Raw genomic sequence first — 17091 nt, forward strand, 5'->3', positions numbered from 1 at the left:
ATAGTTGCCGCTATTTAAGTTCCAGTCCTTGTACTTATGAAACGTAACTGGCGCTCCTTCCACATACTTCTCTTTACATCCGTAGCAGTGACAATACTGCATCATAGCTATTACTAAAGCTGAAATTTTAGACAAGCAGGGTAACCCCGAAAATTACGTGACTAGCCTGGTTTGACATTGAGAACACGCACAGTACACTGCGCTCGCTCCAAAGATATACGTACTTACTTTATGTGAAGTGGTTATTTTCTTCTTCTACGATGTTTTCAAGATCAGATTGCAATGTAGATGTATCATTCCACGTGTGGATGAACATATGGAATGGGTTTTTCGATTGTATACCACAACACGAAGGGCATACAGCGTACTGGTTATGAATAAGCAAGTAACACTGCCTCTGTGGAATGTAAGCGGAATTACAGTTACGGTTAATGATATTCCTCAGTGTATATATTTTAATGTAATACTCGTCCATGTTCATGTATTTTTTGGAGGTGCTGGAAAACCACTTAAGGGACGAAATTAACCAACCGCAGAACAAAATGTAACGTCTGTTACACACAGCGTTCACAGTCTTGCTACTTTAACCCTTTGAAGAGTAAATTTTTATACACTAGCCTGCTTCTCTGGTGTTATTTATTTTGGGATAGTTGAAATACACAGGCTTTTGAAATGAAACAAGCTGTTCGCTTACTATTTTCTAATCAACACATTTTATTGTATTTTGTTACGTGATAAGTATTACAAGGAAGCCCAAAATTTTTTTTTGAGGTAACATTTCAACAGAGTATTTACAACAGCGCCAGAAACATCAAGGCATGTAGTATCCTCAATTTATGTTCATCTTCCTGTCTACACTGCCGACGGCCTTGCTGCAGTGGTAGCATCGGCTTCCGTCACATCACCGAAGGTCAGAGCTTCAGGCTTGCCGAGCACTTAACTGAGAAATAGCGGTACCGTTCGCGCAAACTGACATACGGCCGGGAGAGCGGTGTGCTGACCACATGCCACTCCGTATCCACATCCGGTGACGCCTATGGGCTGAGCATGAGATGATGATGATGTTTGGTTTGTGGGGCGCTCAACAGCGCGGTTATCAGCGCCCGTATATTTTCCCAACCTTTGCGCAGTCCAATTTCGCCACTTTCCTGGATGATGATGAAATGATGAGGACAACACAAACACCCAGTCATCTCGAGGCAGGTGAAAATCCCTGACCCCGCCGGGAATCGAACCCGGGACCCCGTGCTCGGGAAGCGAGAACGCTACCGCGAGACCACAAGCGGCGGACATGGGCTGAGCATGTCACGGCGGTCGGTCAGTACCGTTGGGTCTTCTAGGCCTATTCAGATGGTGTTTTGTTTTGTTTCGTTTCTGTGTACAGTACAATATCTAAAATAAATCTCGTTTCGACAACGCACTATATAAACCGTTTTATTCAAAAATCTGTGCTTTGTAGTTGGTATGTACTTTTTGAAGACTAGTCTACCTTTCCACAGCATTAGAGACACATCAGTGCATACATAGCTGAATGGGTTTAGAATAGACTTGAATATCATTGATAAAAAATTCACTAGATACTTTTATGAAGCCTATTCGGCCTCTCTGCGTCTCCCAAAACGCCTACGTTGTTGAAATGTAACATTCGAAGACCAGCCATAAATCCCTGCCTAGGTACTACTTTCGACAAGAAAAGTGCCTGAGTCTATGGGTCTGTAAACCAACAGTCTGTAGACCAATAATCCTTCATTTTATTCTTTTATACGTAAGTTATCAGCATGCCGGCTGCTGAAAACTTATACATCTCGTCTGTACTTGTACCTTTCCACTGTATTCTCCTGTACGATCCTTGACATCGTTTATTGACTATTTTGTAAAATCTATTGGTTTCCTGGCAATGTATTCCATCAGTTAAATATCAAATATAAGCTCAAAAATTTCGCTTTCATTAGGTTCCTCGCCGGCCGGTGTGGCCGAGCGGTTCTAAGCGCTTCAGTCTGGAACCGAGCGACCGCTACGGTCGCCTCGGGCATGGATGTGTGTGATGACCCTAGGTTAGTTAGGTTTAAGTAGTTGTAAGTTCTAGGGGACTGATGACCTCAAATATTAAGTCCAATAGTGCTCAGAACCACTTGAACCATTAGGTTCCTCACTTAGTCCACAATGAGGATTCATTCCAGAATTATCCTTAGAAAAAGTATAATCCTGAAGTGGAAACACGGCGTCTGTCATCCATCTGTACCCACTGTTTCCGACTTCTTGCTTCTTTCTCGCCTGTGAAGATTCCAGTTCGTGAATAATTTCAACGTCACTCGATGAATCCTCACTTTGTCATGCTAATATCTTGTAGACTTCGTGGCCTTCGAGATCACTATCAGTTGCCGCAGCTGAGTTTTAATTTACCAGTATTTCTCTAATTTCATCGTCACTCAAACCTTTCGAACGCGTTATTCTCTCCAAACACGAAAACAAAAGTGCAAGTATCGAATTTAGTTCCCTTAGATAGAATGTATACAAGACCTCCTGAGAGCGCAAACAGATGCAGGAAGTGTTCGTAACAGGTTTCAGCAACACTCAGTGACAGAAGGGAGGAATCGTTACCGATACGGCGGCAGATACACATGACAGACAGGCAAAGACGTCCGTACGCTCGTAGGCCGGCGCGACTGTATGGCCGCCGCGGTTGCGTCCGGAAGGGTTAATGGCCATTACGCAGAACTTCCGCAGTAATTGAAAGTTCTATCAATAACTGAGACGGGCGTTGAACCATCATCCAGTTCCGCGCTAGGAATACTTTGACAACGGTCTGCCTGGAACGCGAGGCGTTCTCTTCGCGCTGTCAGCTGCTGTTATACAATGAGTGCTATGCCACAGAGCTGCGGGGCCTACCCCCTGGCGGCCGATCACTGTAACCTCTTCGCTGGCGTCAGTTTTCTGTGCCGCTCCAGCCGTTATGGCCGCCGGCTGGTGGCGGCCCCTGAGGGCGCCGGCAGTGCGTCCACACACACTCTGCCGTACCCTGCATCCCACGCAGAGTCCACACAAAGCGGTCGGAACGCCCGCGCCTTCAGGCGAATTGACACCGCGACCACAAGGGATAACAGCCTATCTGTTTTCGAGAGCTCATATCAATAAAGCAGACTGCGACCTGGGAGTACTGCGCAATTTCTCCCAGCACCTGCACGAGCAAACGCTACTGTTACGCATTAACACATCACTACCAAACCGAGCGAAATGGCACAGTGGTTAGCACACTGCACTCACATTCCGGCCAACCAGATTTAGGTTTTCCGTGATTTCCCTAAATCGCTTTAGGTAAATGCCGGAATGGTTGCTTTGTCAGGGCACGGCCGATTTCCTTCCCCATCCTTTCTAAACCGAGCCTTCGCTCCGTCTCTAATAACCTCGTTGCCGACGGGACATTAAACACTAATGCCCTCCTCCTCGACCACTACCAAACACTTGTATCAGATTGCGCATCGGATTCTACGCCACCGACTGATAATGATAATTTACCGTTTTCCTCACAAGCAGAGTTGAAAAACTGCCATAGGTTTCCGTAGATTATCGCAAGCAAACGAATACTACAGTAGTTTCGGTCGCTTAAGGTCGTACCCGTGTTAACTGTACGTTACCTGACGATCACTTCGCTTTAGGATAGCTAAAGTCACCAGAGAGGCAATTCTGACGCTGCGGTTGACGATGGAGGCAAGACTAAAGAAAAATCCAGACACGTTCATAGGATTTGTCGACATGCAAAAAGCGTTGGACTTTGCGAAATTATGAGAAAAATAGGGGTAAGCTGTAGGAAAACGAGTAATGTACAATATGTACATGAACCAAGAGGGAACAATAACGACCGAGAACGACGTGCTCGGATCAAAAGGAATGCAAGACAGGGATGTGGTCAGTAGCCCCTACTTTTCAATCTGTACATCGAAGAAGCAATGATGGCAATAAAAGAAAGGTTCAAGAGTAGGATTAAAATTCAAAGTGAAATGATACCAGTGTTAAGATTCACTGATGACACTGCTATGCTCAGTGAAGGTGAAGAAGAATTACCAAATCTGCTGAATGGAATGAACAGTTCAATAAGTACAGAATATGGATTGAGAGTAAATCGAAGGAAGCCGAAAGTAATGATAAGTAGCAGAATGGGAAAAGCGAGAAACCTGACATCAGAATCGGTGATCAGGAAGTAGAAGAAGTTAAGGAATTCTATTATCTAAGCAGCAAAACAACCGATGACGGACGGAGCAAGGAGGACATAAAATGCATACTAGCCCTACCAAAGAGGGCATTCCTCGCCAAGAGAAGTCTACCAGTATCAAACACAGGACTCAATTTGAGGAACAAATTTCTGGGAATGTACTTTTACATCACAGCAATATATGGTAGTGAGACCGGGAATGTGTGAAAAGCAAGAAAGAATAGAAGCATTTGAGATATGGTGCACAGAAGAATGTTGACAATTAGATAGACTGATAAGGTAAGGAATGAAGACGTAATCCGCAGAATACGCAAGGATAGGAATACAGTACAGGATGCTAGGATATCTGTTAAGATATCAGCGAATAACTTCCAGGGTACTGGAGGATAAAAACTGTAAAAGAAGACAGTGACTGGAATACATCCAGCAAATAATTAAGGATGAAGGTTGCAAGTGCTACTCTGAGATGAAACGGTTGGCACGAGAGAGGAATTCGTGATGGGCCGCATCAACTTCGTCAAAAGACTGACGACTGAAAATAATTTTGTGTGTTGCATACCTATCGGAAATTACCTCAGAACGATCGCTTTCTTTACGTAGGCCTATGCGTTCAGTGTCTTACAAGATTCCCATAAAAACCAGAAGCGGTGAACCATTTACAGACTGATTGGGAATATTCAGGGTGGAGAAAAATTGTGTCACGAAACCTTAACCTTGAATAGCTGGAGCCAGTAGGAACCAAAATTACTAGTGTTGTGTAGGTCGACAACGCACCTTTCGTCTGTTGATGGGCAGCGCTCTGGCTGTCGGGTCACACATACAAAAGTCCCTTGCGCGTAACGGCCCCTACGTGATACGAATAGGTCTTGCTGTTTGTCTCTGCCTGACGCCAGAGGCATTCACGTGTAAGATTCGCTTCAGAGCACACACACGTCACCTGCGATTTAGTAAGCAAGGCGGCCCAGTATTGGTTTGAAGAACAGCGATATCTCCGCTAGGCAAAGCATTTGCGGTCATGCGTTGTCCAGACCGTCCGGCAACAGGGCATTCCCACAGCCAATCGGAGTGCGTTGTAGACCTACACAACATTATTAATTTTGGTTCCTACTAGCATCAGCTATCCAGGGTTAAAATTTCGTGACACAATTTTTATCCACCCCGTATAAAGTTCCGGGTAACGTACGGAACATTTTTGGTTCAAATGGCTCTGAGCACTATGGGATTTAAATTCTGACGTCATCAGTCCCCTGGAACTTAGAACTACTTAAACCTAACTAACCTAAGGACGTCACACACATCCATGCCCGAGGCAGGATTCTAACCTGCGACCGTAGCGGTCGCGCGGTTCCAGACTGTAGCGACTAGAACCGCTCGGCCACCTCGGCAGCGAACATTTTTGTTCTACACAGTTATCCTCCTCACAGTTGCTTAAAAGTAAACAGCGTTCGCAGCCATACTGAAATTGTCAACTTTTACTTGAGGTTTTATTCGAAAATTTTTGATTTGTTGCGTGAAATAGAAGGATGTTGCAGTAAAAATGAAGAGAACTGTGCAGGTTTCTCATACAGCGCTAAAAAACGCGATTTCGTAAAAAAAGAAAAATAAAGAAAAATATATATCAAACATCGTTTCAATACTTTGTCGATCGTACATAAATAATGTTCCTGTTATTGATAAACAATTTTTTGCATTTGTCAGTAATAACATTGACCACGATGAAGAACGTTCTATTAAGTACGAAATAACAGCAATTATATATTTTTTTATTTTTTTATTTTTATTTTTTATTTTTATATTTTTATGTTTGTTCTTTTAAACTGCTTTCGTTACATAAAAGCACACGATCAAGTAATTCTTATTACTTAAGAAATGCAATTTATAATCGATAAGGATATAAAGTGCACAAAAGGACTAACACTGAATGAAGTGCAGTTCTAATTATATTAAAAACAAATAACCAAAGAAACAGTTTCTCTCTTCGAGATTAATTTATAATTCTGTCCCTACCAATGCTACCAATACTACCCATAATCCTACCATTTACTACGTCATTGATGTAGTGTACCAAAACTACCGAAACATCGATTTGGTAGAGCGCAACACTTAGATTTGCTGTCCAGAAAAGCAGTCACACACCCCATATCATACTCGCTCCCTTTTTGGAGACGGAAAAACAACTTCGTACAAATTTGACAGCTTAATCCTTATGTTCCTTCTTCCTTTAAGTCTTTCCCACTGTCCGCAGCTGGTGGTCGTGCGGTAGCGTTCTCGCTTCCCACGCCCGGGTTCCTGGGTTCGATTCCCGGCGGGGTCAGGGATTTTCTCTGCCTCGTGATGACTGGGTGTTGTGTGCTGTCCATAGGTTAGTTACGTTTAAGTAGTTCTAAGTTCTAGGGAACTGATGACCTCAGATGTTAAGTCCCATAGTGCTCAGAGCCATTTGAACCATTTTGAACTTCCTGGCAGATTAAGACTGTGTGCCAGACCGAGACTCGAACTCGGGACGTTTGTCTTTAGCGGGAAAGTGCAATAGCCTTTCTTTCAGGAGTGCAAGTTCTGCAAGTTTCGCATGAGAGTTTCTGTAAAGTTTGGAAGGTAGGAGACGAGGTACTGGCAGAAGTAAGGCTGTGAGGACGGGGCGTGAGTCGTGCTTGGGTAGCTCAGTTGGTAGAGGACTTGCCCGCGAAAGGCAAAGGTCGCGAGTTCGAGTCTCCGTCCGGCATACAGTTGTGATCTGCCAGGAAGTTTCAAATGTAAATTCACCTGATGGAGGTTTAAACCTTCGAAATGCATCGAGGAGGTAAATAAACAGTGAATGGCAACGTAAACATGTTGTTTGATTCAATGTTTACAATGTTCATTAACATAGAAGTTAGATAAATCTTAAAATCGTGTAACGCTTAAGGTACATCTCTTTTGTATTCACTCAACTCAGTGACTCTCTCTGTTGCAATGAATGAGACTCGACCCAATGCAAAAGCTTCTTAATGGAAAGGATTGGATAGTAAAATGCAAGTTCAAATGGTTCAAATGGCTCAGAGCACTATGCGACTTAACTTCTAAGGTCATCAGTCGCCTAGAACTTAGAACTAATTAAACCTAACTAACCTAAGAACATCACACACATCCATGCCCGAGCCAGGATTCGAACCTGCGACCGTTGCGGTCGCTCGGCTCCAGACTGTAGCGCCCAGAACCGCACGGCCACTCCGGCCGGCCAAAATGCAAGTCTTGCTGCAAAAGTCAGACTATGATTAATACGGCTTATCATATCTTACTTTTGAACGAGAGAAAATTCAGAGGCGTTTTTTCTGATTGTAAGTTTTTTTAACGTCGTACAGCGCGTAACTCATCGTGTTTTGTTTATCGTTGCAGAGACGGCGATGCTGCTGCCCGCCAAGCTGGGTAACAGCCGGCGAGCCAACGAGACGACCGACATCCGGCGGAACCTGCGGCTCCGCTACCCCAAGCAGCCGCACGAGAACAACGAGTGAGTACCGGCCTACCCGTCTACTTGCCAGCTGATTCTCCCTTTAGACTGCACCCCGTCGCTCGTCGCCATGCGCAAGCCTTTTGCGACTGGCTTAGCACAGAATCGTTCGCCAAATAAGACGGGCCGCACTTGGAAATCGAATTGTTCATTAGAGAAATCGAGAAGGAAGGTTTACACTGTCGGGCCATAAATGCGTAGTTTAGGACCTGCGGCACTGACACGCGTAATATGTCAGTTCTAGCAATAACTATCCACCGCAGCTATCATTTCTTTCATCATAAATTTTTTGTTCCTCCTTAGTGCGAGGAACATGTGAGTTTCATTAAATGTAGCATACGGTATCTAGAGGATTTATTTATAGCTCTACATATGAAATGAATTAAAAAAAATAGAAGGAAAAATGCCACAAAGACATCGAAGAAACAAGTGTTATACCGGGTGGTTACAGTAAGACTTTCCCTATCTAACACGTTACAACGCGGAAACTAACTATCCTACGAGAATATACGAAAATAGTAACTGTTCTCGAAAGAACAGATGCCATTGATGACCGTGCAGCTTCTCTAGAATAAATGATAATTAATAGAAACCCTCAGCTGCCGACAGGTGTTGTTGTACACATTTTCAGCCGTCCCCATCGACGTATGTCAACAACACCTGTCGGTAATAGAAACCCTCAGCTGCCGACAGTTAGTGTTGTACACATTTTCAGCTGTCCCCATCGAGGTATATCAACAACACCTGTCGGCAGCTGAGGGTTTCAAATAATTATCATTTATGCTAGAGAAGCTGCATGGTAATCAATGGTATCTATTCTTTCCAGAACAGTTACTATCTTCATGTATATAGTTAAGGGCTACCCAGCCATTGACCTTGGTCTGTGCGAATGCGCACAGTTTGCCCGAACTCTTACGGGACTCGTCACCTTAGTGTGCGCGAGTAATGAGTGGATGGGCAAATATCTATTAGATACATAACGTATGTAGATTGTGGACAGTTGGGAATTTGGGTCTCTCGGGAAGCGTGCAAGGGAGAAGTCCTTGCAGTCGCGCTATTCATCTCTGTTCTCGGTGGCTCAGATTTTCAACAGAAAATGCCATATATGCTTTCACCAATCAAATTTTGAATTATCTGAATAACCGAACACCATCCATTGGGATTTTTTGTGATCTCTCAAAGGCTTTTGATTGTGTAAATCATGAAATTCTGCTAGACAAGCTCAAGTATTGTGGCATGAGTGGGACAGTACACAAATGGTTTAATTCGTACCTAACTGGAAGAGTGCAGAAAGTTGAAATAAGTAGTTCTCATAATATGCAAAGATCAGCACATTCCTCAAACTGGGGAACTATCAAGAATGGGGTTCCACAAGGGTCAGTCTTGGGTCCTTTGTTGTTCTTAATATATATTAATGACTTGCCATTTTATATTCATGAAGAGGCAAAGTTAGTTCTCTTTGCTGATGATACAAGTATAGTAATCACACCTGACAAACAAGAATTAACTGACGAAATTGTCAATACTGTCTTTCAGAAAATTACTAAGTGGTTCCTTGTAAACGGACTCTCACTGAATTTTGATAAGACACAGTACATACAGTTCCGTACAGTGAATGGTATGACGCCATTAATAAATATAGACCTTAATCAGAAGCATATAGCTAAGGTAGAATATTCCAAATTTTTAGGTGTGTCCATTGATGAGAGATTAAATTGGAAGAAACACATTGATGATCTGCTGAAACGTTTGAGTTCAGCTACTTATGCAATAAAAGTCATTGCAAATTTTGGTGATAAACATCTTAGTAAATTAGCTTACTACGCCTATTTTCACTCGTTGCTTTCATATGGCATCATATTTTGGGGTAATTCATCACTGAGGAATAAAGTATTTATTGCACAAAAGCGTGTAATCAGAATAATAGCTGGAGTCCACCCAAGATCATCCTGCAGACATTTATTTAAGGATCTAGGGATATTCACAGTAGCTTCTCAGTATATATACTCTCTTATGCAATTTGTTATTAACAACCAAACCCAATTCAAAAGTAATAGCAGTGTGCATAACTACAATACTAGGAGAAAGGATGATCTTCACTATTCAAGATTAAATCTAACTTTTGCACGGAAAGGGGTGAATTATACTGGCACTAAAGTCTTTGGTCACTTACCAAATAGTATCAAAAGTCTGACAGATAACCACCAAGCATTTAAGAAGAAATTAAAAGAATTTCTGGATGACAACTCCTTCTACTCCATAGAGGAATTTTTAGATATAAATTTAAAAAAATAAAATTAAAAAAAATAAAAAAACACAAAAAATGAAAAAGTTGTTATATTAACTTAAGTATGTTGTTAAATTAACTTAATTATGTCATGTATTGGAAAATTTGACTCGTTCCACATCATTACGAAATATCGTATTCATGATCCATGGAACTAGTATTAATGTAATGTAATGTAATCTAATCTAATCTAATCTAATGTAAGCAGGAGATCCCGGGTTCGAGTCCCGGTCGGGGCACACATTTTCAGCTGTCCCCATCGAGGTATGTCAACAACACCTGTACGCAGCTGATGGTTTCAATTAATTATCATTTACCGTACGAATACTAAACTAGGTAGCATTAATGTCCAGAGTATGCGGTGCACGATTTCAATGCCTCATAGCGCCGCCGTCTAGTTCTATAGCTACTAGCTTCTTGATCAGTCATCGTGATTCATAGTCTCACACATCTGGCCATCGCAGTGCACTTGTTCACGTGTCAGCATGAGCTTCGATAAAAGGAGCAGGGCATTATTGGTGAAGCTCTGTTATCAAAACAACAGTAATGCTGCAGCTGGCTTTTAGAATATTGCCGGCTCTTTCTCCATCTGCTATGCGGAGCTTGATGATGAAATTCGAATTAATTGGAGAACTGGGTGTCGCTGCGGGAAGAGGCCGACGACCGATGCACCACACGTGGTTGCTGGAATCGCTATTGCTATGGCAGATAACGCTGCGGGCACTTCCCGATTGTCAGGCAGTGCGCGTGCTGTGTCACGACAGTTGATCTTCCCGTGGTCCACTGTACGGAAGGTGTGGGGATCTTCGTCTCCAATCACTGTGCAAGAACTTCCTCTGTATGGTGAACGTGTCATCGCGTGGTGTGGCTTCACGGTTACGTTCATCAATGGCCCATTCTTTTTTGAACAGGTTGGCGCCCAAGGGCCAAAGACGTGCAGTGTTACTGCAATGTGCCTCGCCAGCACGTCATACCCTCCCTACAAGAGAGAGTTTTCATGCAAGATGGGGCCCCACCGCACATCGCTCGTGAAGCTCACCTACTTCTCCGAAACGCATTTGTAAACGACCTAATTATCAGCCGATAGTTTCCAAATACTTGACCAGCACGATGACCTGAGCTCAATCCCTGCCATTTCTGGTCTGGGGTTACCTGAAGGACAGGGTTTACTGGGTGAGCATTCACACGTGTTCTGATCTGAAGCGTAGCATATCAAGAGAGGTAGCCATCATACCTATGGAAACCTTCGTTCTGCTTTGCAGAATGCAACCCTGTGCCTTCAGACCCTTCTGGACACTGACGGGCGCCATATTGAGGCCCTTTTTTAGCAGTAATGGTACTGATATGCTAATGGTATGATGCACCGTATTTCAGTTGAATTGATTCTGCATGCCGGCCGCAGTGGCCGTGCGGTTAAAGGCGCTGCAGTCTGGAACCGCAAGACCGCTACGGTCGCAGGTTCGAATCCTGCCTCCGGCATGGATGTTTGTGATGTCCTTAGGTTAGTTAGGTTTAACTAGTTCTAAGTTCTAGGGGACTAATGACCTCAGCAGTTGAGTCCCACAGTGCTCAGAGCCATTTGAACCATTTGATTCTGCATTATTTCTCTTCCACATGTCCTTGACATTGATGCTAGCAAGTTTTGTCCTCGTATGGTAATTAGTTTCCGTCTTATAAAGTCTTAAATAGGGGAAATCCAATCATAACCATCCAGTCTTCTCATCTAGTTAAGGCGTGATGGTGCAGCCATAAGAAAGTCGTTCCGATCACCCCGGTACGCTATCAGTTTACACTTATCAACAATGTGTCGGATAGTCTGGCGCCGTGCTCCACAATCACAGCTTGGGCTGCACTGCTCATGTGCAGAATGTATGCAAATACGAGGTGTGTAAGGAAAGTAGTGTGACTCATTTTTATTGACCAGTTTTTTTTTCAAACAGCTTATTTTCAACTTCAAAGTAGTTTCCTTCGCTAGCTGTACACTGGCGGAATTGTTGTTCCCAGTCTCGTTTGTATGTATTACACCGGGGACCTAGAAACGACGGAGAGGCTTCGTCCCGCCGTAGCCCTCAGTGGTTCACAACCCCACAACAGGCCACCCAGCCCATCGCTGCGCCACACCAAACCCAGGGTTACTGTGCCGTTCGGCCCCCAGTGGCCCCCTGGGAATGTCTCATATCACAAGAGTGTAACCCTAATATTTGCGTGGTAGAATAATTATGGCGTACGTGTACGTGGAAACGGTGTTTGGCAGCAGTCGCTGACGCAATGTATCTGAGGGGGAATAAGGGGAACCAGCCAGCATTCGCCGAGGTAAATGGAAAACCGCCCGCAAAACCATCCACATGCTGGCCATCACACCGGACCTTGACACTAATCCGCCAGGCTGATTCGTGCCAGGGACCGGCACGCCTTCCCGCTCGGGAAGCAGCGCGTTAGACCGCGCGGCTAGCCAGCGGGCCTGTTCCCAGTCCTGGTAGCACCGCTGAAAATCTTCAAGTGATATGGCCTTTAACATGTCGGTGACACTCTTTTGAAGAGACTTAAATGTCTCAGGGAAACATTTAATTGTAAGATCTATAAGATCACCTATGGTACAGGACTTTCCCATTACATCCAACGTCAGGGTGTTATTCCAGTGTCGGAGAGCCCTGGCAGTAGTGACAATGTAAAGGAAAATAAGCAGAAGATACGAATTTAAGTTTTTGTTGGGGAGGGCACTCAACTTGAGTAGTCCGTGCAGCAGTGTTGGACCATCGTGCTGTGGTCGTGTGATGGTTAGCATTTCTACCTAGCAAGTAAGAAGACCCGGGTTCGAGTTCTGGCCGCAGCACAAATTTAAATAATTTCTTCTGCTTCGATCATTCTTTTGTATGTTCTCCAGAGTCCTAAAATGACGTCCTTATGACATTATTCAATTGCTGGAAAAAGAAAAAGTCACAAGGTCTCAAATTAGGCGAATAGAGCTGTGGAACAATAGGAATGTGTTTTGAGGTCAAAAATTTCTGAATGGAAGTGGCCGTGCGACATTGGGCGTTGTCAAGTTGCAGCATCCACTTGTCTGTAATATCCGGTCGCACTTGATTAATCCTTTTCCCGAGCCTTTCATGAACATCTTTGTAAAACACTTGGTTGACAGTATGGCCAGAATGCATAAATACCTTATGTACGATAGTCCTCCTGCCAAAAAACCAAATCGGTGTTTCTTTGTTTTGTTGCTTCGAAATTTTTCCGGTCTAGGAAATGTCTCAGCGTACGACTCCTATCTTTGCTGCCATGTCTCGGGATTGTACTCAGAAACCTAGGACTCATCATCACCTGTGATAACACGACTGAACCATTCGTGGTCATCGGCAATCCTGTCATGAAGATAGACGGACACGTTTCTTCGATTGTCCCTCACTTCAGCTGTAAGGGTTTTCGCCACCATTTTGGCACAGACCTTTCAAATGTGGAAATATTCGGTCAAAGTTTGATGTAAGATGAGACTGTTTCAGTTTAACAGGTCACCCATCATTCTTATAGTTAAATGTCGGTCTGATCTCAGAAGGGCATGCACCAGTTCGACATCCTCGTCGGTTTTTGAAGTTGGTCTAGCTGAGCGAGGTTCACTTCACTCAAGGATTTGTGTCAGTGAAAATTGTGCTCTTCATAACGAATGTATTCCAAAGGCCTTTTTAACTTTAAAAAGGTGACACTCGCGGATTCTCCGAGTTTAACACAAAACTTGGTTGCATAATGTTGCTCTAAATTCCATTATTCCATTTTCGTAATATACAACAAAAATGCAACTGCACAGATGGCGTTTACGAAAATCGGTGATGGATGTTCGGAATTGAAACTCAGACGGAGCATCTGCAAGGGATGTACACAGCGGTCTAGACAAGTAGAACAACACAGCGTTCCCCGATCGCTCGCAGTATTTTCAGCCTCATTACTTTTCCTACATATCTCGTACTTCATGTCCTGTTCAGTTGTGATTTACACTGATCAGCCATAACATTATGACTGCTGCCCACTGCTACGTCGGATGCCGCCTGGTGGTGTTGCGGGGACGTACGCGGTAACAAAAGTGTGAAAGCAGAGCACACACGGACGGGGGTCACACTAGCGAAGCCACGGGCAGCAAATGGGGAAGTCCATTGAGATAGCCGACTTTCACAAAGAGCAGCTAATTAATACGCAGAGCCAATGAACGAGTATCTCGAAAAGGGCGAAGTTGGTCGAATGTTCACGAGCTACTGTCTCGAGCATCTACGGAAAGAGACAGAAAAACAGAGAAACTGTCACTAGACGCTAATTGGTTGGACGTCCACGGCTCTTCACAGAACCTTGGGGTTCGGAGGCTTGTGTGGTCTGTAAAGTAATACAGATGACGATCTGTAGGATCTCTGCCTAAGGAGCACAGTGTTGCTACACGCGCAAGTGTTTCGCAGCACGCCGTTCATTGTACATTGTTAAACAGGGAGCTTCACAGCATCCCAACCCTAGTGGCTCACATTTTGACGAAACTACACTCCTAGAAATTGAAATAAGAACACCGTGAATTCATTGTCCCAGGAAGGGGAAACTTTATTGACACATTCCTGGGGTCAGATACATCATATGATCACACTGACAGAACCACAGGCACATAGACACAGGCAACAGAGCATGCACAATGTCGGCACTAGTACAGTGTATATCCACCTTTCGCAGCAATGCAGGCTGCTATTCTCCCATGGAGACGATCGTAGAGATGCTGGATGTAGTCCTGTGGAACGGCTTGCCATGCCATTTCCACCTGGCGCCTCAGTTGGACCATCGTTCGTGCTGGACGTGCAGACCGCGTGAGACGACGCTTCATCCAGTCCCAAACATGCTCAATGGGGGACAGATCCGGAGATCTTGCTGGCCAGGGTGGTTGACTTACACCTTCTAGAGCACGTTGGGTGGCACGGGATACATGCGGACGTGCATTGTCCTGTTGGAACAGCAAGTTCCCTTGCCGGTCTAAGAATGGTAGAACGATGGGTTCGATGACGGTTTGGATGTACCGTGCACTATTCAATGTCCCCTCGACGATCACCAGTGGTGTACGGCCAGTGTAGGAGATCGCCCCCCACACCATGATGCCGGGTGTTGGCCCTGTGTGCCTCGGTCGTATGCAGTCCTGATTGTGGCGCTCACCTGCACGGCGCCAAACACGCATACGACCATCATTGGCACCAAGGCAGAAGCGACTCTCATCGCTGAAGACGACACGTCTCCATTCGTCCCTCCATTCACGCCTGTCGCGACACCACTGGAGGCGAGCTGCACGATGTTGGTGCGTGAGCGGAAGACGGCCTAACGGTGTGCGGGACCGTAGCCCAGCTTCATGGAGACGGTTGCGAATGGTCCTCGCCGATACCCCAGGAGCAACAGTGTCCCTAATTTGCTGGGAAGTGCGGTCCCCTACGGCACTGCGTAGGATCCTACGGTCTTGGCGGGCATCCGTGCGTCGCTGCGGTCCGGTCCCAGGTCGACGGGCACGTGCACCTTCCGCCGACCACTGGCGACAACATCGATGTACTGTGGAGACCTCACGCCCCACGTGTTGAGCAATTCGGCGGTACGTCCACCCGGCATCCCGCATGCCGACTATACGACCTCGCTCAAAGTCCGTCAACTGCACATACGGTTCACGTCCACGCTGTCGCGGCATGCTACCAGTGTTAAAGACTGCGATGGAGCTCCGTATGCCTCGGCAAACTGGCTGACACTGACGGCGGCGGTGCACAAATGCTGCGCAGCTAGCGCCATTCGACGGCCAACACCGCGGTTCCTGGTGTGTCCGCTGTGCCGTGCGTGTGATCATTGCTTGTACAGCCCTCTCGCAGTGTCCGGAGCAAGTATGGTGGGTCTGACACACCGGTGTCAATGTGTTCTTTTTTCCATTTCCCGGAGTGTACGTCGTCATTTACGATTGAAGTGAGCACGAAACCATTGGGATTTGACCGTCGATCAGTGGAAACGTGTCGGCTCTTCAGGTGAATGGCATTTTTGCTACACTAGGTCGATGATCGTCTCCAAAAACGCCGTCATCGAGGGGAACGACGTCTCGAAACGCGCAGAGTGCTACGGACGCAGGCTGGTGGGAGCAGTATTACGTAATGGGAGACATTCCCCTGCTCGTGAATGGGACGTCTGGTAGTAATCAAAAATGTGGTTCAAATGGCTCTGAGCATTATGGGACTTAACTTCTAAGGTCATCAGTCCCCTAGAACTTAGAACTACTTAAACCTAACTAACCTAAGGACATCACACGCATCCATGCCCGAGGCAGGATTCGAACCAGCGACCGTAGCGGTCACGCGGTTCCAGACTGTAGCGCCTTTAACCGCTTGGCCACACCGGCCGGCAGTAATCAAAAGACACGCTGACAGCTGCGAACCTCCTACATCCCTTCGTGCTTGATGTCTTCCCCGACGGCGATGTCATCTTTAAGCAGTATAACTGACCTTGTCTCTAAATCAGAACAGTGGTTTCTGAAGCATTATAGTGAATTCATGTTGATGTCTCGGCGACCAAATTCGTCCAATGTAAATCCTATGGATCCCATCTGGGTCGGTATCGGGCGCCATCACAATGTACGCAAATCAACGTCCCGTTATTTACTCGAATTACACGACCTGTGTGTAGACATATAATGACACATACATCAACAAACCTGCCAGCAAACTGTCGGTACCGTGATATGCAAAATCAGTCATGTATTTCGTTCCAAAGACGGAAAAACAAACTATTAAGTAGGTGATCATAATGTTTTGGCTCTCGAGTGCATATTGTACGGTGCAGACGACGTTCGGCTCGATGGGCCCAGAGACGCACTGCTAAACGGGAGAAATGTTTTATTCAGCTAGAAGTAGATATCACGTCGTGAGTGATGCGAGGCAGACACGTCCCACTCCGGCGACCCTGGCAGCGGCGGCTCACGTAGCTGGTGGGGAGGTGCTCGCGTAGGCAGCCTGCGCTGCTGATCTCAGGCCGAGTGGTGGCCGGCGGCCCTGCAGTAACCAGCGTCCTTGACGTCAGCTGCGTTCCCCTGCTTCTCCTGGGACGGCGTTCCTCTGTGGAACGCTT

General features: G+C 45.5%; 1 protein-coding gene across 1 annotated transcript in view; it reads left to right on the forward strand.

Moving 5' to 3' along the window:
- LOC126101201 (somatomedin-B and thrombospondin type-1 domain-containing protein-like) overlaps positions 1-17091 on the forward strand; it is a 370695-nt gene that overhangs the window by 118075 nt on the left and 235529 nt on the right. The window contains exon 2 of the mRNA XM_049911896.1: positions 7586-7700. Coding sequence (XP_049767853.1) covers positions 7586-7700 — 115 coding nt within the window. The remainder of the gene's footprint in view (positions 1-7585; positions 7701-17091) is intronic.

The sequence above is a fragment of the Schistocerca cancellata genome, chromosome 9 (assembly GCF_023864275.1).
Source record: "Schistocerca cancellata isolate TAMUIC-IGC-003103 chromosome 9, iqSchCanc2.1, whole genome shotgun sequence".
Lineage (NCBI taxonomy): Eukaryota > Metazoa > Arthropoda > Insecta > Orthoptera > Acrididae > Schistocerca > Schistocerca cancellata.